This window comes from Ovis canadensis, chromosome 16 (genome assembly GCF_042477335.2).
Source record: "Ovis canadensis isolate MfBH-ARS-UI-01 breed Bighorn chromosome 16, ARS-UI_OviCan_v2, whole genome shotgun sequence".
Taxonomy (NCBI): domain Eukaryota; kingdom Metazoa; phylum Chordata; class Mammalia; order Artiodactyla; family Bovidae; genus Ovis; species Ovis canadensis.
The window spans coordinates 53051049-53076240 of NC_091260.1; the positions used below are offsets into that span (position 1 = coordinate 53051049).

The 25192-nt window shown below is 44.9% G+C and overlaps 1 protein-coding gene across 1 annotated transcript in view; it reads left to right on the forward strand.

Moving 5' to 3' along the window:
* The window catches only part of SLC45A2 (solute carrier family 45 member 2), a 34463-nt gene extending 17182 nt beyond the window's left edge, over window positions 1-17281 (forward strand). The window contains exons 3-7 of the mRNA XM_069555947.1: window positions 3960-4285; window positions 8619-8762; window positions 9417-9540; window positions 14012-14217; window positions 16997-17281. Coding sequence (XP_069412048.1) covers window positions 3960-4285; window positions 8619-8762; window positions 9417-9540; window positions 14012-14217; window positions 16997-17221 — 1025 coding nt within the window. The 3' untranslated portion in view covers window positions 17222-17281. The remainder of the gene's footprint in view (window positions 1-3959; window positions 4286-8618; window positions 8763-9416; window positions 9541-14011; window positions 14218-16996) is intronic.
* Window positions 17282-25192: the final 7911 nt, after the last annotated feature.

Consider the following 25192-nt stretch of genomic DNA (forward strand, 5'->3'; position numbering starts at 1 on the left):
TGGGTTCAATCCCTGGGTCAGGAAGATCCCCTGGAGGAGGGCATGGTTACCCACTCCAGTATTCTTGTCTGGAGAATCCCATGGACAGAGGAGTCTGGTGAGCTACCGACCACCGGGTCGCAAAGAGTCGGACACGACTGAGAGCACTTCCTGCTTCCTTCCTTCTGCTGCTATCTGTGCTGTTGCTTTACATGTATTTTCAGGTTAACCCTCATGAGACCCATATAAGGAGGCATCGCTACACCTACTTTCAGAGAAGTACCCAAGGTCACATGGTTAGAAAACACACAGGTGGGAACTGGAATCAGCATAATTATCAATCCTCCCTTCCATGTGGTCTCCTGTCAGCCACCGTAGCCTGCAGTTCTCTTATCTAATTCAACTAGACCAGCTGCAAACATCCTTCCACCTCTAAAATCTGTGGATTCCTTGATTTAGTGAACTCTTAGGAGCTTCGTTGCTAATTAAGAATTCTATAATAATTAGCAATAATAAACTCATCAAAGCTCCTCTATTCTGTTTGAATATCTAGCTCACAGTTCTAGCATTATTTGTTACAGTTTTTATTTTTTTAAGTAGCTGTTTGTTTATCTGCTTCTTCTCCTTGGAACTATCTTCTGGGGAGGAGGGGATGGGGGTGTTGTGTCTTATTTCTGTTTATATCCCCAGAAGCTAGTAGAGGTTTTCTACATAAATTTAATACTTGAATATTTATTGAAGTACATGACATGGGTAGACACAAAACTAGACTAGGAAACCCTCCAATTGTAGCACTCAAGTGTTCAAGTCAATATCTAATATAATCCACCATTATGATTGTATCTATATATTTATATTCATAAAATAAAACCAACATTCTATTTGCACAGTGGAAGGTTTATTTCACACAGCAGTTCTTTCAAATGGACAGGGGTCCTCTGCTCTGTATTTCCTCTGCTCAGTGAAATAGTAAATTTGAAGAAAAGAGGCATACATGATAGGAGAACTTAATGGCAGTATAACAACCACTGATCTAGTCACAAATGGTAGTTTTGAGAAAAGAATGTATAAGTTTTGCATTAGGGTCAGTTAAGATCAAGGGTTCTCAGTTGGTGCCCATTTGTCCCCCTGGGGGACATTAGACAATGTCAGGAGACATTCGTGTCTGTTGACCAGTGGAGAGGTTGTACTGACATCACATGGAGGAGGCCAGACATGTTGCAAAACATCCTACAATGCACAGACCAGCCTCCAACAAAGACTTATCCAGCCCCAAAATGTCAGTCGTGCTGAGACTGAGAAACCTGGGTCTAGACAGACCCTCCAACAGAGCTAGGCTTTTACTACATTTTGTTTGGTTGACTGCTTGGCTCAGCACATGGCCTCTGACGTCCTCGGCATCTCCATGATTGAATAAAGAGCACCACTGTCTAATGGTGATCCACTGCATCACATGTCCCAGAACTGCCCCCTGAACCAGCAACAATGTGACCACCTCCAAGGCTTCCCTTTCTTCCTGGAGCCTACCAGGGTGCCTACCATCCAAACAGGTCTCTCTATGTACCATTTATCTATTTAAACACATGCACCTCACCCATAACTAGACTACATATTCCTTGCTAGCAGAGAACATATGTTGTTGTTTTTTTTCTCATTGTAACCCATTGGCCACTGTTCCCCATTATTCTGCCTTAAAATGTTTTGTCACTCGGGGCATGACAATGATGTGCTTGGAATTCAGTGGTTAAATATTTGTTCACCTGTAAATACTGGGTAAATTGCAATTAGACAGAATGTGAGATGACTAGAATCATCCATTCTTCCCACATTCTGGATAATTAGGATTCATATTACCTGGCATATTATCTGGCATTCAGATTTGTGTTCCTGGGATCAGGGTTTACGTAAGTTTAAATGTTCAGGGTTTGAGAAAGACTTCCTTAAGCTCTGTTTTATTCCTTAATTCTCTGATTTGTGAGAATATTGTCTTTTTTAGTGTTTTTTTTTTTTTTTAATTTCATTTATTTATTTGGCTCCACCAGGTTTTAGTTGCGTCTTGAAGGATCTTCGATCTTCTTTGCAGCATGTGGGATCTTTTAGCTGCAACATGCAAACTCTTAGTTGTGGCATTTGGGTTCTAGTTCCCTGACCAGGGATTGGACCCAGGCTCCCTACACTGGGAGAGTGGAGTCTTAGCCACTGGACCACCAGGGAAGTCCCAGGATGTTGTCTTTACCTGGGAGATAAAATGGAGACTTCACTAACACAAGAAAAAGAAAAAACAAACACAAAGCTGATCTGACTAGGTAGATAGATATTTCTCTTTGGTAAGACAGGATGGAAGGTTGATGTTTAAAGGTATTAGCAGGAGGATCAGCCCTGCGCTTCGTTGTAGGTAGATGTGTTTGGCATCCATCTGCTTATTCCCCTGGACATGCTCCTACCCCATGCTATGCTCCCACTGAGACCCAGCACTCTCAGATGTCACTGGTGCCGACGGCCAGGCAGACCATCTGAAAAGCGCTTACTACTTCAGTACTGAGGCCTGCAATAACTTGTCTGTACCAGGAGCACTTGCTTTTTAAAACAGGAACCCCGAAGAATGAATCACTAATGGCAGAATTTCAAATGTTGTGCTGTAAGGGCAGGATCATTTTTGAGAAATCCCTCCTCAATGTCCCTCAGATCACACTGTCTTTAAGTGTAAGCAGGTAAGGCAAGCACCAGAAAGACTTCAGGTTGGGATCCTGGGACAGGATTACAAGATTTTTAAAAATTCATATTTAGGGATTTACCTGGTGGTACAGTGGCCTGTGGCTCTCAGACGGTAAAGCGTCTGCCTACAGTGCGGGAGACCCAGGTTCGAGCCCTGGGTCGGGAAGATCCTCTGGAGAAGGAAATGGAAACCCACTCTAGTACTCTTGCCTGGAAAATCCCATGGACAGAGGAGCCCGGTAGGCTACAGTCCATGGGCTCACAAAGAGTCTGACACGAATGAGCGACTTCACTTCACAGTGGCTAAGACTCCATCCTCCCAATGCAGGGGACCTGGATGAAGGAACGAGATCCCACATGCCAGAGCTAAAGAGTTCAAATGCTGCAATTAAAGAACGCTCATGCCACAGTGAGGACTGAAGATCCCAGGTGCTGAAACTAAGACACAGCACAGCCAAATAAACAAATAAATATTTTAAAATTCATATTTAAATTTTTGCTTTTATTTTTTCTGTGGCTATCAACTGGTACCAAGTACCTTTAGCTTTTGTTTTCTATTTTATTTTATTGAAGTATAGTTGATTTACAATGTTTCAGGTATACAGCAAAGTGGTTCAGTTATACAAGTGCTTTTTCAGGTTCTTTTTCATTATAGGTTATTACAAGATATTGAATATAGTTCCCTGTGCTACATAGTAGGTCCTTGTTGTTTATCTCTTTTATATGTAGTAGTGTGTATCTGTTAATCCTAAACTCCTAACTTATTCCCTCAAGCCACACCTTTCGCTTGTCATAGGGGAAAGAAAAAAGATTCCAAGGCTGTTTGATCTTTGCAAACTTGTGTCACCCTAAGAAACTTATTCATGGATCAGTGACAATGCAATAATTATACTTTTTTGCAATCAGAAACTAGGTCTCTTAGGAGTTTTAGTTTTTAAGCCATGTTGAGAGTACAGTTTAGAAAATCATGGGACTTCAGATGGTGGCAATATTTACTAAGTGCTTACTATGTGTCTAGCATATTATTATAATTTTTTTAATCATCATCCCCATATCATGAATGAAGAAGTTCAAGTTCACAGCAAGTGTATACTAGAGCCAGGCCTTGAACCCACACATCCAGCCCAGGTGTCTTAGCCTCTCCCTTATAACCAGGCCACCTCTGCTGTCCTCAGGGAACTTTCCCACTGAAGTAGAGGGCCTGCACATGATGAGAGAGAAGACAGTTCTAATTAATGCTAATACAGCTCCTTCTTTCTCTGCAGGTTTGGGAGGTGCTCTCGGTTACCTTTTGGGTGCCATTGACTGGGCCCACCTGGAACTGGGAAGACTGCTGGGCACGGAATTCCAGGTCATGTTCTTCTTCTCCTCGCTGGTGCTCACTTTGTGTTTCATTATCCATCTGTGCAGTATCCCTGAAGCCCCACTTACAGATGTTGCAAAAGACATTCCCTCACAGCAAGCCCCCCAGGACCTTGCCTTGTCATCAGACAAAATGTACGAATATGGGTCTATTGAGAAAGTGAAAAATGGTTATGTAAACCAAGAGTTGGTGCTGCAGGGAGGAAAAACCAAAAATCCTGCTGAACAGGTAAAGATGCAAGTTCTTTTTTATTTACTTAGGAAAAATAGTCTTGTTCTTTCCTTGTGTTCATGCTTTTAACATTAATCCTTGTCTTTGTTTTGCTTGATTATTTGATGTAAAGAGTTTTGTTATCCTCAAATTGAAATTCTGTGAATCTACCAACTGAATCTGCAAATGCCCAGTAGCTATTATCCCTTGGAATTGAAACTTTACACCTAATAGAAAAATGTGTGCATTTCCCTCTTGTCCTTCTGCCTCTGACTCTTTGCAGACCCTCAAATCAGGGAAGACGAAGCTGGCTGTAAAATCTTAGGCCATAAGAGAAGGCTGGAATTGTCCATTCTCAGGCTAGATTAGGATTATAAATTTGTTATTCCAAATAACAGCATCCCCAGTTGGGAACTGGAGGAACTAAGAGGCTATTGGGATGGAGCCTTCATTTTATTTTGATCATACAGTGAATAGAGAAAATAGGAGAATCTAGGTCTCCAGAGACCTGCTGAGACCTTGGGGCTCCAGACTGCCTGTGGGAAAACATTTATACTCCCTGCTGGTATCGGGTAGGATGGAGCCCCCTTGCTGTGTGGTTCTGCAAGGCAGCAGCATGGGATTCATGGAATAGCTACACAATGGAAGCCATTTGATCATTAGATGTGTGTGTTTTTGAAGCTTTATTTAAGACGTAATATATCAGATAGAACACACATATATATACAAAATGAATGTTTTTTCCCATTCCTTGAGAGAAGAAAGGATTGAAAATTTGCCATAAAGGATATTTACAGATGAACAACTGTTTAACGATGAAATTCCAAAAAGACAGCATCCTTATCATGCCCTGAGTGACAAAGCATTTTAAGGTGGAATTAAAGGAAACAGTGGCCAATGGGTTGCAATGAAAAAACACATATATTCTCTGCCCACAAAGAATATGTAATTATGGGTGATGTGCATATATTTAAACAGATCAATGGCACATACAGTGATCTGTTTGGTTGGTAGATGCCCTGGTAGGCTTCAGGAAGAAGGGGAAGCCCTAGAGGTGGTCACACTGTTGCAGGTTCAGAGGGCAGTTCTAGGACATGTGCTGTGACTAGATTACCTCACCATTAGTCAACGATGCTCTTTATTCAGTCATGGAGAAGCCAAGGATGTCAGAGGTCATTTGCAGAACCAAGTGTTTAACCACGAAGAATTTTCCACAATGGAGATTATGGGAAAAGCTACGCAGACACAGAGGAAAAAACAGAAAGGATATACACCCAAAATGCTCATTGAAATTATTGTCTTTGTGTGGTGGGCTAACAGGTGGTCGTCGTTTTCCTTTCTAAACCCTTCAGTGAATTCAACATTTCTGTAATAGACAAGTATTACTTTGAAAATAAAGCAAAAATAATCTCAGGGTTAAAGGAATAAAACCAGACAGTCTAATTAAGATAAGTAGATACGATAGATTATGCCTGCCTCTTTGCCCTCTTTGCATAGACTGGCCCTCAAAGAGTCACCCAACAGAGGCTGTCTCAGTCTGCCCCGAGGCTGTTGTAATGACTGAATGAATCAAGTGTGTGGAAGTCTTTTGAAAGGCATGAAACCCTCTACACGGTTAGGAGAAGAAACGCATCAAATACAGTTATCTTGTATCAGCATATGCCACAGGCGCAACACTGTAGGCTCTGCATGCTTCTATTATGTGACAAAAAAATAAAAGAAAAACTACATAGGGAAAAAAAAAAAGAATAATATATCGTAGGCTCAAAGTCAAGCACTCGACTGCTATTCCAATAGTGCATCTGGGGAGCTTCCAGCTGAGTAGTGGGCATCTCCACAGAGTCAGGTCCTACCTATTCTTGTTTGTCAAAGTCACTACTTTCCAAAATGAGGGTGGCTGTGCAACTTGAGAACTGGGATTTTCTTTTTAATGGCAAGAGGCCTGAATTATTTCATTGTTCAAATTGGATACCATAAAAATACATCTGTATTTCTTCCCCACCATTAGTTGCCCCCTTCAACATTTAGTCTCCTTCTGAGGGTACTTTTGTGTGGTTCTGTCTCCCCCTCATGGCTCTGTTCATTTTTCATTTATAAATCCATCATTACCCAATCTCCGGTTGATGACTGCATGCAGTAAAACAACTCCCAACAGCTCAAAATCATTGCAAGGGCTTTACTAAGGGAACTGATGAGTCAGTGAGTAAGATGCTAGCTGAATTTTCATTCTGAGTTAAAATATCCAGAAAGACTGAATATTTATATTCACAGCTTTTACAGAAAGGCATAATTTTGAAGCTTTTATTTATTTGGGGGAGAAAGGAAAAAATTAGGTTAACAATGAAAGCAGGCTGAACTTATATAGAAGGCCAAAGCATAAATTAATATTTGAAATGAAGCTGAATACTTGCTGGTCAGATTCACTTTTTAAATTTTTGAATTTTTGGAAAGAAGGGAAAGAAATTAAAGATGAATCGCTTGGCCTGAGATATGAAAATCAGGCTGTTATTCCTCAGTCTATACCATTAATTGTTTCTTCCTGTAGTCAAGGGAAAAAGTAATAGTTCTACATTGGATTTCTGCTATGGTCACCATTTATTTAGACAAATACCATGTTCTACATGGAGAAAATATTTTTTTCCTTACTCCATAGTAATGTCTATGTATTTTTTTTAATACTGAGTAAGTATAAAAAGTCAGTGGAGTCATGGTCATTAGGTTAAATACTATAAAATCCAAATGAAAAATCAACTTGTACAACAACCCTGCAATGAGTGAATATAATTTTCTACATCAAAGAAGTAAAAAGCATTATCATGGAAGATTAAGAGTTATAAAACAATTTTCTCTTACAGTTAAAATGGAAAAATCTTGGGAGATATCTTGTAAATAAACTAGCTAAGATCCAATTTTATTATGTCAAGATTCAGAACAAATAGAAGTCAGACAGAAAGAAAGACCCATCACCCTGCCATGGTTAATGTTTACCATCTCAGTGTCTCAGGGCAGCTGATTTCTTAATATTCCCGAGATATTTTTCTTCTCTCATATGACAAGCTGTTACAGGCTGTTTCTTTTACTTCCAAACAGTTGTGCCAATAGTTCAGTTTTTTTCATTCTCTCAAAGCTACTGACAGCAATGAATTATAGCCTCTGGTTTTAACATAATTTAAGTCTAGGTTAAAGAATTGGGGGGGGGCATATGTATTCATTTCACACGTGTCTAGTTTCGTGTGTGTGCGTATGTTCTACAGTGTTCTCACTTCTGACTAGACTTAGGGCTCAGGTACACATGTTGACTGATGGCAGGATCCAGAGAAATAAACCAGGAGGAGGTACCTGACCCAGAGCAGGGAGCTGATTGGCTCGATGTAGTAATTTTCTACTGCAGCATAACAAACCACCACGGGTTTAGCAGCTTAAAGCCACACCCATTTATAACCTCAGACTTCTGTAGGTCAGAAGTCTGGGTGGGCTCAGTCAAGTGCTCTGCTCAGGGTCTCACAAGGCTGAAATCAAGGTGTTGGTGTAGCTGCCTTCTCATCCAGAGGTTTGAATGGGGAAGAATCAGCTTTGAGCTCAAGCAGGTAGAATCCAGCTTCTTGTGGTTGTCGAGGTCCTTGTTTTCTTGCTAATTGATGGCCAGGGGTCAGTCATTTCCTGGAGGTCACACTCAAGTTCTTCCCTGTGGCCCACTTCACCTTCAAACCCCAGCAATTCTTGTGCTTTGAGACTTGCTGGCTTCCCCTTCTGCTCCTAGCCAGAGAAAAATCTGTGCTTTTTAAACGGTTGATGTGATTTCGTTAGGGTCACCCAGATAATCTCCCTGTTCATTAACTTGAAGCCAACTGATTAGTAACCTTAGTTACGTCTGCAAAATCTTTTTGCCATGGAATAGAACAGAATCATGAAGACAGAGAGTATAGAGGCCATATTGGAATTTGGATGACCAGATTTTAAGAATCAAGAGATCTAAGAATTATAACCATCTAGGGGATCACTTAAATCCATGAGCTTCATCCTTATACAGTGGTTCTGTCATTCAAAGAAAAGATAGGAAATTTGATGGGTGGCTCTTACATCTTAGCTCAAAGCAAGTCTATTTCTAGTCCCTTCGCCCTTATGTCCTCAAAGCCCTGATATTGGCCTGAAACTTGAAGTATCTGCACATACATAACGAAACACCTCCTATGAGAACACTCCATGGAAACCATGGTGCTGTGCCCAGATGGTGTGACCTTGTGTGATAGGCTACTAACAGATATGTGACATGGCTGTGTGCTGGCTCCCACAGTGGGCTACACTGGCATTCTACACTGAATGTCACACCTGTTTGGTGTTTTTATTCCAGACTCAGAGGACAATGACCTTGAGGTCACTGTTGAGGGCATTGAGGAGCATGCCCCCTCATTACCGCTGTCTTTGCATCAGCCACCTCATTGGATGGACTGCCTTCCTGTCCAACATGCTCTTCTTCACAGACTTCATGGGCCAGGTAACAGACATGTCTGCACGAACTCTTTGTCTCACACACTAATCACTCCATCAGCACCTGTGGAGCTTCTGAGCACCTCTAGGATGGGCACAGTAAGAGCGGAAGAGAAAGTACTTTCAGGGAGCTGGCTTATAGACGAGTTCCAGAGGGAAGTGTCTACACCCTGCACAGTTAGAGGACACTATGGGACCAGTGCTCGATCAAATACAACAAATAAGGACAATTTGAGGTGAGCTGTAGTGGTCACAGCAGGCTTAATAAAGGAGGGGCAGTGTGATTTGGGTCTTGAAGGGTGAGTAGGAATTGGAGAGGGAGGGGACGGGGAGGAAACATTCCAGTTGGAGAGAGGACTGGCATGTGTGGAGATGAGTCTGAAGCCTGTTGGCTGTATCAGAATAGAGGTGACAGGGTGGAGCCAGATGTTAGACAGGAGGAGCGATGTTCAACATTTGAAGGATGTTGTTTAGATTGGAGGCAGTAGGCATTAAGTCCTCCTGAGGGTCCTTGAGTGGAGGTGTGAAAGGATGAAAGGGTGCCACAGTCATGGGGGAATGAGGTCTGTGCCCCTAGCAAGGGGAAGAGACACAGAGCACATGAGAAGGGGTCCTTACCAACCCGCACTGGGAACTCAGCGGCCCCAAATCTTTCTTGCAGATCGTGTACCACGGGGATCCCTACGGTGCCCACAACTCCACAGAGTTCCTCATCTACCAAAGAGGGGTTGAGGTTGGATGCTGGGGCTTGTGCATCAACTCTATGTTCTCCTCACTTTATTCTTGTAAGTAAGCCTCCTCCTCTTGAGGGTGTCTTCTAAGGGTTCTGGTCTAGCAGAATCTTGGATTTTATTTTTGGTGGATATATGGAGATCAGGAAAAACCTTTTCCCTTAGAAGAGACCACATCAAGTAGCCTTTTCCCAATGAATCCTGGGTACCATTCTCCACAGCAATTACTTTGTACTTGGGATCAGGGGGCTCCTGATCGAGATACTTTGGGAAATAAGAGGAAACCTTGGAAACAACATGGTAAAATATTGGATGCATGCGGGATCATCACAGCCAAGATGACTGATTAACAGCAGGTCTGTGTTCTGCTGCAGTGAGATCACCATGGGGTTTCATAGATACACTTATCAATCTAGACAGAAAATAGGAGGGATGGTTAATATGATAAGTGACAAAAGTAACATATAAAATAACTTTAGGTCCGATCAGTAGGGTGGTATGTTATAGGAGCCCTGTTCTAGATTGAGAAGGACAGCTTTTCTTCTCAGGCATCAGCTTTCCATGGGATCTATTAACTTCACCCCCCACCTCCAACCTTGGCTAAATTTATCTATGGGGAGAGTGTATTCAAAGGGATTTCTGGGATTGGATTTAACTATGTCCAAATGGATGTCCTCTAATTTTAGGGCATCACACAGGCTCATTTTGTGCTAGCTAATTTGTATGGAAATCTCCAAGTGCTGGACACATTGAGTTAAATGAAAACTCAGGCCTTTAAAATGTATGCAGGTCCCTCGCTTGGAGTGGAAATTTGGAAGCTTCTTCCGTATTGTGGGAAAAATAGCTGACCCGCAGGGCAGAGGTCCAGGCTTTGGACAGCCCCAGGGGACAGCAGGGTTAAGGCCCAGGTAGAAGCAGGGGAGGCAGTGGAGGACAGTCCGTGGCACCATCCCCTGGGGCATCATGCACTGAAGTGTGCTTCTTGTTGGGGAGGAAAGTGAATGTGCACATTGTCCCCTAGCCTGGCATTTAGCCCTTTGCCCAGCTAAAACACAGCTGAAAACCTGTTTTGAGATCAAGAAAATCTCTTTAAAGTATAGCACAACTGGGGAAAGGGGACCTAATATAAGCCTATCCATGAACCCCATAATCATAAAACCATAGAATTCATTATTTTAAAATTTATGGTAACCAAATAGTGGTGGCTTGAAGCTTACATTTCCTTAGCAAAACCCTTTTCCCCCCTTGTTGCTGAGCCACGTCTGACTCTACAACTCCTTGGACTGCATCCAGGTTCCTCTGCCCATGGGATTTCCCAGGCCAAGAAAACTGGAGTGGGTTGCCGTTTCCTTCTCCGGGGGATCTTCCCAACCCAGGGATTGAACCTGCGTCTCCGGCCTTGTCAGGCAGGTTCTTTGCCACTGAGTCGCCAGGGAAGCCCTTTGCCCACCTTGGGCTTCCCGGATGGCGCTAACGGTAACGAACCCACCTGCGCGTGCTGGAAAAGTAAGAGACGCAGGTTTGATCCTTGGCTCCAGAGGGTACAGATTAAGAAGAAGAAGAAGAGAAAACTTGCAGGAGGACAATTTCAAATACCTAGAATCAGGGAGCATTAGACTGAAAGGATTTAATAACTTATCCATCTCACTTTGTGCTTTCAAGATGTAGGGCAGCTAATTACTACCATGCTTATTCTTTGAAGAGGAAAATATTTTTCTAAAAGTCGTTAGCCTTTTAATTTTATGTCAATTTTAACTTGTTTTCCTCAAAGAATCCCTCCCAGGGACCCTTCCATTATCTAGGTTGAGTTCCTACATAAATGTCATGGCTTTTGAAAATTCAACAGCATGTTATTTTTTAGGACCTTTCTACTTAAAATCTCTCTATACAAGAATCCCTCCTATTTTAATAGTTTTTGAAAGTTGTATTAATGTATAAACCTGTGATATTCCTAAGATGGTGAGTTAGAACTAAAATGTTCTTTATAAAATACCAACCAGCACTGCCTAAAGATCTTCAGGGGCTCCCATAAGATAGAGTGGAGGCCCTGACCTTGGTGCTCCAGGACTCAGAGTCTGGCCTGGCTCATCCTTGGACCTCAGTCACTCCCAAACAGGAACTCTCCCAATGACCCGCTTCCCAGCCGGTCTCATGTCTGTGTGTTTATATTTGGTTTCTTCCGCCTGAGCTGCTGTTTCTCCCTCCCTACCCAGCCAGACCCAACTCCAGTATGCCCCTGTTTGTGCCATCTCTCAAGTCTTTCCCTCTGCACTCCAACCCACTCTGGGCAGAATCAGTCACTTGCCGCAATTCCAGAGTACACTAGATAACCCTGGATTTTGGACTCATCACATAACACCAGGTTGACGACCCAGAATGTCTATCCAGAGGGACTTTGGTAGGGCACTCTGACTGCTGAGGTAAGAGATGGGGGATGGTGATAAAAGACTGTTTTCAAGCTCCTTTTACACAGCAGGTACACTTAGATCGATGAGTATAGCCACACTGAGTACTGAAATATAGCCAATTGTTCATAGCATAGACTACTATTCAAAGCTGGGGCCTAAATCAATCATTTCTCTCCAACCCTAAGGAGAGGCATGATGTTATTTAGTATCAGAAACAGCACAGGGCAAGTCAACTTGGCTGACAGTTATTAATTTCGCTTCATAAATAAAGCATTCTTTGCCAGATTTTCAGGCTTTGTAGTGAAGTTAGTTATGTTTCCAAAAATCTTTTTATCATCTTTTGCCTTCTTCCTGGTTGGCCCATCTACTTGGTGAGAGCATTTATCTAATGAATATTAATGGTATCTTTCAGGTACTAAGACAACTTATATTCCATTTTCTGCACAATGATTAAGCAAACTAGATTTATACTGCTTTTATTCTCAGCCTTGACAACACCCCTCCAAGCATGGCATAAATTTAATAGAGGAAGCAATGTTGTTCCTTTAACATTTTCAGAATTCCAAATTGATACCAATGTAATACATAATAGATACAAATTTAATTCACCTGCAGTGCAGGAGACCCTGGTTCAATTCCTTGGTCGGGAAGATCCCCTGGAGAAGGGATGGCCTACCACTCAAGTATTCTTGGGCATCTGTTGTGGCTCAGCTGGTAAAGAATCCACCTGCAATGAGGGAGACCTGGGTTTGATTCCTGGATTGGGAAGATCCCCTGGAGAAGGGAAAGGCCACCCACTCTAGTATTCTGGCCTGGAGAATTCCATGGACTGTATAGTCCATGGGGTCGCAAAGAGTCAGACATTACTGAGCGACTTTCTCTTCACATATTTAATGCATAATTGATATAACAATAATACAAATGGAATACAGATGAGGTTTCTTGTCTATGCAGTGTAAATCCAATAATTATTTGAAAAGATATGGGAAATTTCACTCTTGAGTAGGCACATTTCTAGTTTCTATCATTTATCTATCTCCTGGGTACGTCTAGCAGCATGGGGCAGAGGAAAGATAAAACTATGGATTAAAATAAATGATTAAAAAAGGAAGATAAAACACTCTTAGGGATTTTCCCTACTGTGGTGAAAAACATAGGAAAATATTTTAAAGCAAAATTTTCAGTTTTAAAGAATGAGCTCTACCATGAGTCTTTTATGAGCAAGCCAAGTTTACCTGCTTCGAGGAGACCCCAGTGGAAAGTCAACCATATTCAGCAAAGTCTGTGTTTTTGGAATTATGATAGCCAGTGTTAACTTGATGTCTTCCGTGTGCTTGGCATTCGGCTGGGGGATTTCACAGCTATTTTACTTCATTTGATCCTAGTAACAACCGCCAGCAAGGATTTTACTAATTCCATTTTTCTGATCAAGAAGCTGAGGTTTTGGAGAAGTTATAGAGCTTGTCCAGAGTATGAGGGTGCCAGCGATGGGGAGGTGCCTGGCACAGCAGGGTCCCCTGACCCGACTGGGAAGGGCTGGTATGTCAGGGCCAGTGTCTGCAGGTGAAGTACCTTCTTTACCTGCTTCTCAGGTTGTGGAGACAGCATTTGGGTGGGGTGGAAAAACTGAATGACTCAGCTTATTCCATAAACTCTGGTTATGTTCATTTCCTCCAACCTGACTTTGGGTCAAGATAGACCTGGATTGTCATTTTGGTCCTGCTGGGATAGATCCCTGTGAATTAGAAAGAACTGCACTTTTCTTGCATGTCCTGCAGCCCCAGGGTCCCAAAACAAAGGTGGGCTTTTCAGTCATCTTTTCTGCGTCTTGTTGCTATATACAGCTGCCCACTACACAGTCCCTGGTCCTTCCCTGCAGGAAAGAAAATCAACCCAGGAAGGCAATCTCCAGCTCTCCTTTAGGCAAAGGATTCAAAGCTGATTCCCAAAACCAGCTGTCTTCAAGCATAGATAAGGGGGTTCTTTTGTTCCTGACTCAATATCAAAGGAAAGATTTAAAAAAACAAAAGTGAATCTTCAAAAGCAAAGGTTGTCTGAAATTATGAGATGTTGTGAGGCACTGCCAGCTATAATTTCTCCCTCTCTTCTCCCCACAGACTTTCAGAAAATTTTGGTTCCCTGCATCGGATTAAAGGGTCTTTACTTTATGGGGTATTTGCTGTTTGGCCTGGGCACAGGATTCATCGGGCTCTTCCCGAATGTCTACTCCACTCTGGCCATGTGCACCTTATTTGGTGTGATGTCCAGCACCCTGTACACGGTACCCTTTACCCTCATCGCTGTGTATCACCGTGAGGAGCAGGTGCGTGATCGAACCTCACTGCCGAGTGACGTCTGGAGCCACCTGAAGGCGGAGGGACTTGGTGGGAAAGTGTAGAGCAGAGCTGGAAAATAGGGGTTCTCGAAACTGCAGCACTAAAATGTCCAGCCAGATGCTACGATGGCCTGGCCAGGGCATGACCACGTTCCCAGCCCACCCTCTCCTCCTTACTCTGAAGCCCAGTGTACTTGGGAGCAGTCAGACAGGCGCCATTACTCCCATTTGTCACATTGGAAAAGGGAGGGTTGGTAATGCTGAGAAGCCAGCCCACAATCACACAGAGACAAAGCAGGGGAAACTCTAGGCTTATGACACCTGCCATGCCCCTGCAGCCATTTCTAGGTGCCACAGTGAGGGCCCCGGCCCTCAACCACGGCAGAGGTCCGGTGCCATTTCTGGGAGTTACTGGTTGAGCAATATTTTCCTTGGAAATGGGGTTTTAGTAAGTCATGCACGGTGTGCAGGGAGGAAAGCTGGTGGCAGCTGGTTAACTCTCTAGCCGCCTCAAGGGAGGCCCGGCCCATCTCCATTTCCATCTGGAAATTCAAGCCAGAGGGCAAGACTCCATGTGGCTGGGAGTTTGGGTTGGGTTTTTTAAAAAAAGCATTAGGTTGGGTATTTCTGCTCTAAAATTACCACCTTTTCTTATCAAAATATGCACCTTTCCCCCTGAAAATAGGCTTACATTTCCTCAACTGTAAAAGCTAAAGAGAACTATTAGCTTATCCATCCCAGCAGGAAACTGCAAAAACCCTGAACACATGTCCATGTGACTAGAACACTGGCCTTCTTTTTCATCATTTGATCTGGCAAGCTCAGTGCGGCAGGGTTGCACTAGGCTTTAAAACCTTTAAACAAGAGTTGCAGCTGTCCTTACTCCTGGCAGACATCATCACTAATGTTTCAATGCATGGCAGGCACTTAGCTGCTAGAGATACAGCTGTCCCCTCCAAGACAGAGCTGTATGATACTAGGCCCCAAACACAGAGGCTATGGAAGCAGAAGAACCTGGATTCAAATCGTGCCTCCCCCATTTGGGAGCTATGGGACACTGGGGAATCATAAAGTGGAAAAAATAGTCACTCAGTTGTATCCAATTCTTTGTGACCCCATGAACTGTAGCCCACCAGGCTTCTCTGTCCATGGAATTCTCCAGGCAGGAATACTGGAGTGGGTTGCCATTCCCTTTTCCAGTGGATCTTCCTGACTCAGGGATCGAACCTGGGTCTCTTGCATCATAGGCAGATTCTTTGCCGTCTTCGTCACCAGGGAAGCCCAGAGATCTTGTCCATTTATTTACTAAATGTTACTCAAAATGAGTTCATTTTTAGATGGGAAATACAATGACATGGTTCAGCAGCCACAATGATATGCAAGTGTGAATCAAATGGCACCTGCCTCCCTCTCCCTTCACTCTTTCCCTATTCCCCCTTCCTCCTACCCCAGGCCCCTACATGTAACAACTTTCTTTAGATTTTTGTCTATCTTTCTAGTATTTTTGAATGAAAATCTAGCGATTACGAATTGCATTTTCTCATTTTCCTTTTCTTATTCAAAGGATACTATGCATTTTCCTGTACAATGATTTTTTAAAATTTAATAGTGTAGGAATTATCTTTCAGACTCATAGAGCTTTAGTTTTCTAATCGAATGGGAATGATACACCCACCTTATAGAATTGTTGGAAAATTGAATGAAATGAGATATGTACACCCGTGGTGGATTCATGTCAATGTATGGCAAAACCAATATAGTATTGTAAAGTAAAATAAAGTAAAAATAAAAAAGAAATGAGATAGTATAGGTAATCTGCTTAGCATAATGCCTACCTGGCACCTTGCAAAGACTCAAAAAATGGTAGGCAGTAGTATTGTATTATTGTTATTATGAGGTTAATGATAATAATATAGGCCTCCCTGATGGCTCAGATGGTAAAAGAAAAAAAAGGCCTACCTGCAATGAAGGTTACTGGGGTTCAATCCCTGAGTCAGGAAGATCCCCTGGAGAAAGGAATGGCTACCCACTCCAATATTCTTGCCTGGAGAATCCTCATGGACAGAGGAGCCTGGACGGCTGCAGTCCATGGGGTCACAAAGAACCGGATGTGACTGAGGGGCTAACACTTTGGGGCTTCCCTTCCATGCGCCTCTGGAAAGGTGGTAAGCATGAATGAAATAATGTAAGTGAAAGAGCCTTGCTCAAGCCCTAGCACGTATATGATACCTGATAAATGACAATGCTATCAGCCAATTCAGACCAAATGTCAAATAGTAAGCAAACATTAATCTACTCACCAAACAACAACCCTATTTTAAAAGGTTTAATTGCCTTTTTATGTTGCCTCTCCTAACATATATCTGTGATTCAATATCCTCCTGAAAGTGTTTGAACTTTCAACTCTAAGGAAGGGATGAAAAGGGATATTTATTGTTTCGAATCCACTGTATTTATTGAATGCTTAGGAAGAGAGAATTTTGTGTTCTTCATTATTTAACTCCCATAGTTAATATTCAAGATTTTGTGGCAGGTAGGGGGAAAAGGCAGGGAGTGGAGCTTGAATCAAATAGCAGTGTCTTAAGGTTGTGTTGGAACTTGTTTGTGTGCCGTGACTACTTTGGCACTGCAACGGCAGAGTTGTGTGTTTGGAACCACAGCTGCAAGTATCTGTTATCTGGCTTTCTAAAGAAAAAGTTTGCTTGCTGACTCTGCCCTATGGAACAGCTGGCATAGATCAAATGCTGTCCCTGTTCTTGTCTTGCAGAAGCAACGGGCCCTGGGTGGGGGCCTGGATGGCAGCAGCAGAGGGCAGGGCCTGGACTGCGCCGCCCTCACATGCATGGTGCAGCTGGCTCAGATCCTGGTCGGAAGTGGCCTGGGCCTTCTGGTCAACACAGCTGGCAGCGTCGTCGTCGTGGTGATCACAGCCTCTGCGGTGGCACTGATTGGCTGTTGCTTTGTGGCTCTCTTTGTTAGATATGTGGATTAGGTCAATAAAGAGACACGGTCCCTAACCTCAGACACCGTGGTGCACGCAGCACGAAATCAATCTTTATCTAGCTCTGCGTTTTTTGTGTCTGCCCTTTGGATGCCACGTGTTTTGATTTCAACTGCAGTTGCTGCTGCCGCTGTTGCTAAGTCACTTCAATTGTGTCCGACTCTGTGCATTGCTACCCCTTATTCCCAGCCAGCTCTGTCCACATCAGTCTCAGTATTTCAAGCATGACTTGTCTTAGGAGAGACTGGGCCATGCCCCCATTCACTGGTGGCAAAGGGCAAGTATGGATGACAGCACCTCCTTGCAACTTTCTCCCTGAGTCACTGCAGTGGAATAGGGAGGCAGGGTCTGTTTTCCACAGGGCATTTTAGGCCTTGATAAAACCTGAGCCGCTGACTAACACACACTTGTGATGCTGGAATTTATCCTGTGATGTGATTTTTTAATTTTTATTTTTTAACTAGGGGTCCGTATATAGTCAGGAAGGTTCCATTTTTCATCCAATGCATCATTACGCAAAATAAGGCTGGTGATTTGAGATATTAATTCATTCATATTCAATTCATATTTAACTCGCTCATGATTCATTCATGTTAATTTATACTATCCCTACAAGTCTGCTTGAACATCTCATGCTAGAGGATTTCCCACTTGGAAACAGCTCATCTTATTGATGCAGTAAAAATCTTTCTCTCTAGCCTGCACTTTTGTTCCAGTCCCTGGAGTCTCACTGGAAACCTTTCAAATAACTGCCTCCCATTTCTCCTGTGATCCTCTCTTCTCCAAGTGAAGCAGCATTTCTCAGCTGTACCCCTTGAAGTTCATGATGGCAGCATGGTTTAACAGAAAGACCGTGAGCTTTAGAGCCAGGCTGGTTTGGGATCCTGGCTTTGCTGCTCCCCAGCAAACTACAGAACCTCAAAAGCTGCACTTGTTCTTCTGTACATTTGGGGTAAGATTGAGTTAGCCAAAAAGTTCATTCAAGATTTCTGTAACATCTTATGGAAAAAGCCAAGGGAACTTTATGACCCACCCAATACTTCCTACCCCAGAGAGTGGTGACCATTTGTAATACCTAAGCCTTACAGAGTGCTTACCACCATTCTCAGCATTTTACCCATGTTAATACAGCAATCTTAGGAGAAGCTGCTGCTACTGATCTCCATTTTCTAGATGAGGAAACAGAGGCAGAGAGATTTCAGTTCTCATCTGAAGCTACACAGCTCCGAAGTGGCAGAGCTGGGCTTTGAATGCAGGCACTTGGGCTCTGTTGTTCCCTATAAGAGCAGCACTCAGCCTGGAGGCTGGCCACTGGTCTGCACTTGATACATGACAGCCATCATTAATTATTTTTTAAAGGCTTACCATCCTGCTTCCTCAGGTCTAGATCTCCCCATCACCTGTCCTTCATGAGTGTTTTCTATATAATTCCAGATGTGCCTGAGTGGTGCAGAATGATTTGCCCACTTGTTTCTCCAAGTTAAAACATGTTATGTGGTTCCTCCTCCTGCCTTATCTTAGAGCTGGTTGTGTAATCACTGCCTCAGGTGAATTTCTAGATGATGGAGGCCTCCCATGCTGGAAGGGAATTTGGAGACATGAAATGAGCTGCTTTGAGAACAAGGACACAGGGATTCAGGCTGTCTTCTGGCTTCCTGGTGCATAGCAGAATGGAAGGTTCAGTAGCATGGCCAGGAGCCTGCAGTGTAGGCTCATTTGGGGAAGGGGTACTGCAAAGGAGAACTGTGCTCGGGGGTTCTTTGGGTTCCCTTTCACAAAACCTCTTGGGGAATGAGGGGTGCAGGTCCACTCCTACCGTTTGCATTTGCAGGGCCTGGGGGAGAGACCGCTGATGAAGGCCCATCCCCCCTTTTCCCACCCTTATCCCAGTCCAGCACTGTGAGGGCTCCTGTGGGGACCTTGACACCTGCACGTCCATAGCCTTCCCAACTCCCCGCCCTTTACCACACCTGCAAACAGTCACCCTCAGCCTCCCTTCACACCTAAGGGTGCACAGACTCAGCGGTGTCTTCCACCTTCAAGAGGAAAGGACCCACGAAGCCCTTAGAGCCTCAGAGCCATTTAGATGGGGAATTTGACGTCTTGCATACCGAAGCATAGTCTAGTGGGTGGAGGAGCAGGGCTCAGGCTCCAGGCAGCTCCGTGGATTCCTCGCTATGTGGGAAGGGGTACAGGTGGGAGTGGAGGATTGAGCAGCACTCTCCAGTATCAGACCCGGGGTAGGGGTCCTGGCTGCCCAGGTCTGATGGCTCCAGGCTGCAGTTCTCTTGGCTGCCTCCCTTTTAAGAGCCTGATCTCTGCTGCTCTTGGGTTGTGGCAGGGGCAGTGCTAGGGCGTGGGGTGGTATTTCTGGGGTACACCTGTGGATCTGAGCTCTTCTGGTTGTGTAGAGTGGGGCAGAAGGGGAAGGAGGGCAAGCCTTACACCAAAGTGGTCAATCCTTCCTTTTGCCGCCCACACTTGCCACCTGCAGAACACACACAGCTTCCTTATTCAGCACCAGGTTCTCTGGGTTCCCACAGTTTATCCCATTTTCTCCAGATTAATTTTTCCAGACTGAGCTGAGCTTTCTCCTCAGACCTCAGTGTACTGTGGCTCCACTGATCAGCCTCTGAGCCTTGCCTCCCTCCTGTGCACATTGGCACTTATTTTCTGTCCAGTCCAGGCCCCCTGCCTTCTATCAGTGTGTGTGTGTGTGTGTGTGTGTGTGTGTGCTGTTGCTTCAGTCATATCCAACTGTTTGTGACCCCATGGACTGTAGCCCACCAGGCTCCTCTGTCCATGGGATTCTCTAGGCAAGGATACTGGAGTGGTTGCCATGCATTGCTCCAGGGGATATTCCGCACCCAGGGATCGAACCCCATGTCTTTTGCGTCTCCCGGATTGGCAGGCGGATTCTTTACCACTAGCGCCACCTACTGGAATTAAAGTGAAAAGAAAAGTGAAAGTGAAGTCGCTCAGTGGTGTCAGATTCTTTGCGACCCCACGGACTGTATCTTGCCAGACTCCTCCGCCCATGAGATTTTCCAGGGAAGAATACCGGAGTTGGTTGCCATTTCCTTCCCCAGGGGATCTTCCCGACCCAGGGATCGAACCCTGGTCTCAAGCACCGCAGGCAGACTCTTTACCATCTGAGCCACCACGGACGCCCACTATTGGAATATACACTCGCAAATGAAATTATTGCATTCACCAGCAAAAAGATTCCATCTTCCCCAGTCTTCCTTCCCCCTTCTCCCCTTCACGTTATCCATCCAAGAGCAGCAAGGTCATGACTGACTTAGAAGAGGACCCAGGGAGGACACCTGCTCCCAATCCCACACAGGACCCCTGCCCTGGGCCTAGGCCGAGAATGAGCCAGTGCTCTCAGGGGCCCACATGACACAGGAAAGGAAAGGAAAGTGAAGCCGCTCAGTCGTGCCCGACTCTGAGACCCGGTGGGCTGTAGCTTACCAGGCTCCTCTGTCCATGGGATTGGCCAGGCAAGCGTATTGGAGTGGGTTGCCATTTCCTTCCCCAGGGGATCTTCCCAACCCAGGGATCAAACCTGATCCTCCCATATTGCAGGCAGATGCCTTACCATCTGAGCCACCAGGGAAGCTTTTTCCACATGATAGCACGCAGCCTTAAGAAAGAATCAGCATCCAGCCATCTCTCCTGCCTCACCTGCCTGTTCTTGACCTCTGCAACATTTGGAAATGGAATCATTTGCTGAGTTCAATGTGTATCTTCCGATCATTTCTCCAAGCACTTCTCTGCTGATTAAAGATTTTGAAATGAATGACTGGGTGGGCTGGAAGGGTGAGCTGCAACTGAGAGTCGTCTTCCCTGGACCCCCAAGGAAGTCAAGAGTAGTCATCTGTGGCCAACCACAGGGCATGGTCTTCATTACAAGTGAAGCTCTTTTCAGATGGAACACTGGGTGGGCTATGGGATGGAAAAGGGAGCTAGAGCACACAGACTCTCTCTCTCTCTCACACACACACACTCACACTCACACTTAAGTAACACTTTACTCCTTGAACTCAACCACCTTAAAGGCTTTTAATCTACCAGGGCTTCCCTGTAGCTCAGCTGGTGAAGAATCCACCTGCAAGGTGGGAGACACGGGTTCGATCCCTGGGTTGGGAAACCTCTTGGAGAAGGGAAAGGTTCTCACTCCAGTGTTCTGTCCTGGAGCATTCCATGGACTGTATAGTCCATGGGGTCGCAAAGAGTTGGACACAACTGAGCGACTTTCACACTCTGTTAACCACCTTTGGGAACTTAAGTACTTGTTCTTAGTATACCAGTGACATATCCGCTCTGGGACAAAGCTGTCCTGTTCCCAGACAAATAAAGCAAGTGCAGGGACATTTACATTCTTCCTAGAAATCCCAGTAAATCCTGTAAGAGAAAGGGAGGCCACAGTGCTTTGCTTCTCCCTCCATGCACCTTGCCCTCCAACCTCAAAGCCTTTGATCACTAAATTTCCCCAGCTTCAAATGCCCTAGCTATGCACCTACTCTCTGTCTCAATTGCCAGATTGCCCATCTAAATTGTACTCATATTCCTAAGAAAGTGAAGTGAAAGTGAATGTTGCTCAGTCATGTCTTTGCCACCCCACGGACTATATACAGTCCATGGAATTCTCCAGGCTAGAATACTGGAGTGGGTAGCCTTTCCCTTCTCCAGGGGATCTTCCCAACCCAGGGATCAAACCTAGGTCTCCCACATTGCAGGAAGATTCTTTACCAGCTGAGCCACAAGAGAAGCCCATATTCGTAGGTCCATCTCAAATACTGCTTTGCCCAGGAAGTCTCTGATTCCCCAACAGAATCAAGTTCTCCATCCCTGTATTCCTATAAACAGCACTTCCTTTTAGCCCTTACTATGATATTCAAAAACAAGAAGATCAAACCAATCAGTCCTAAAGGAAATCAACCTTGCATATCCATTGTAAGGACTGATGCTGAAGCTCCAATACTTTGGCCACCTGATGTGAAGAGCTGACTCATTGGAAAAGACCCTGATGCTGGGAAAGATTGAGGGCAGGAGGAGAAGTGGTTGACAGAGGATGAGATGGTTGGATGGCATCGCTGACTCAATGGACATAAGTTTGAGCAAACTTAGGGAGATAGTGAAGGTCACGGAGGCCTGGAGTGCTGCAGTTCATGGGATCAAAAAAAGTCTGACACAACTTAGTGACTGAACAGCAACAACATGGCATTTAACTCACTATCCCATGACTCATTTGCCTCATGTACATGGTACTGTCCCCTTCTAAATGTCAGGAATGTGTACATAACCCCAACACTCAACACAGAGCTAGGCACACAACAAGCATTCAAAAAATAATAATAATTTGATGATCTCAACTGGATTTGACCGTTTCCTTGTTGATGCTTTTGTCCTTGTATAGATAGTTTTGGTCTTGGCTCCCTCTAGCCATGTTCTTAGAAGTCCACAGATGTGGGTGAGGGGGACAAGGTGACTCCTTTCATAGCGTTCTTTCCTGAAGCCCTTGCCCCCACCCCTTCTGTTTTTCTGGTGCCCATTATAACAGAAGTACACACTTCAACATACTTTCCTAAAAACCTTGGGCAACTCACACATTGTTTATTGTCAAATTCAAAACAGCAATTTGCTTAATAAAGAGAATATCTCAGTAAGTGTCTAATATCTGTGTAACAGAGATACACTACCATGCTACTATTTGTTCTTTGTAGGTGTTTACCTGTTCATTTACTTTATATTTTGGAGACTTGGGATTATAGTTCAATGTTTATTAGCCCATTGCTTCTCAATATCAGTATCAATAAGTTTTCACCCTAAATGGCAAAGAGAGGCTAATTTGACTACTTTGAAACAAAAGCATTATTCTGTTTTCTAAAAAAAGCTACCTTCTTCAAGGCTGCTCAGGAATGGGGAGGTCAAGCAGCTTTTGTGTTTGTGGCAGGGTCTTAATTTTTATACTGTGTGTATTACAGAAAGCGAGACAGGAATGCTGGAGCTGTGGCGTTCACATTTTGAACCTGAAATCTCAGACAGTCCTGGAAATTTCCAACAAAATCACAAAGTAATTTATGGTTCAAGAGGCTATAGAAGCAGACACGCTTGTATAGTGATGATTTATGCTATGAAAATAAGCACACCAGTAGGTGCCTGTTTGTGATCTCAAACTAGGTTGCCAAAGAGAAAAACAGCAGCACCTCTGTCAAAACTGGCAGCTGGATGGGTAGATCATTCCATCCCACCCTCTGAGCAGCCTCAAGAAAGGACTATACTGCTGTGACCAGAACAGAATTGTCATGCGAAATATGTCACCCTTCAGAAGGTCCTGTTAGACTGGGGGTTACGGAAAAATTCATCATGTGTGTCAACGTGCTGAGCAGTCTTTAGAATGAATGGAACTTGGTTAAGGTAGAGTCCCGTGGGAATTCTGATTCTTGCCTTCTCTCCTCAGTGTTATGAGCAATAAGAAACCCCACACCTGAAATCCTGGTAATTCACCCAGAACAGACTCTCCCTACTCTTTCCCCTTCAGCACAGAGTTTACTTGAGTCTCCCATTCCCCTTCCTACCCCACAACTCCTCTGGAATGATTAGACTCCAGCTTCAGGGAGTTTGGTTTTTAGGAACCACGTTTCTACAGCATCTCTCAATCTTCTAAGCCTGCAAAAAACGCGGCTGAGTCATTCCTCTGCTTGCTGGTCTAGAGCCTCAATCAAACACGCATTCCGATTCCCAAAGAGTGAGAGGGTGAGGCTGCAGAAAAGTCTCTACTCCCCGTGGCGTGTCTCCTTAGACCTGTTCAAATTGCTTCAGGGCACAGCTCACCTGCAGTGCATGGACCCGAGCGGACACAGTGTCTCCCGGCACCCGCAGGGCTCTCAAGGGAATCCAGACTCGCTGCTTCCAGCGCAGGGCGCACTCACTTGCTGTTGGAGTACCCAGAGAGCACGTGCCCCGCCCCCACTTCTCTTTGAGAATCCCAGGGACGGGGGAGCCTGGTGGGCTTCCTGCTATGGGGTCGCCTAGAGTCGGACACGACTGAAGCGACTTAGCAGCAGCAGAGTCGGACACGACTGAAGCGACTTAGCAGCAGCAGCAGCCTGAAGAAGTCGCTCTCTTCAGCCTCTGTAATCTCCCTGAGTCCGCTCGCTCTCGCAGGGAAGCCACTCCCGGCAAAGAGCTGTTCTAGTACACGCGAGCGTTTTGGTTCCGGCGACCCTTGAGCGGTGCAGAGTCCCAGTCCGGCTCCGGGTGTGCGCACTCTCCCCGACCCAAAAGATAAAGCATACGCCTCATGGGAGGTGGCTCTTTCTCGGTGCATTTCTCCTGCGGGCGGAACAAGATTGTCACTTCTTTCTTTCAACTCCGAAGAAGTTTCCGGGTCCCATACTTTAGGCCTGCCCGCAGCCAAGCAGCAGATCAGACCTTCGCGCCCCGGCTGTCCCAGAACCAGGGCGCAAAGGTTTTGAGGGTGGCTCCCCCGGCTGCGTGCACCTTGAGGAGTTTTTCAAGAGCTGCCAAAAAAAAGTTTCTGTAATACATGTGCTCAACTGTGCGCACCATTTGGCTGAGGCCACTTCCTCGCCCCCGAATTACTCTACATTCCGGATGCCTTTCTCCTCCTTCTGGGCGCCCTACACTGCCCAGCCTACACTACGTAGCCTAAGAGGAGGAAGGGAGTGCGTGTAGAGAGAAGGGGAACGGAGGCTGATGGCTTGGGCCTGTAAGGCTGAGCTCGGCCCCTTTGCCAGCTTGTCTCTCCACCTGGGTTCGCAGCCTCCCCTCTCCGGAGGAGGTCCCCAACCTCTTCTTAGGCTGCTCCTTTGTGCTCCTCTCCATCCTCCTCCCTCCTAAACTCTCGATCCGGAGGTCCCCCTCGCATCCCTTCACCCGCTCTGCTCTTTTCCCTCCAGGAAAAACAGCTTTGCAGTTTGCGCGCACCCTGGA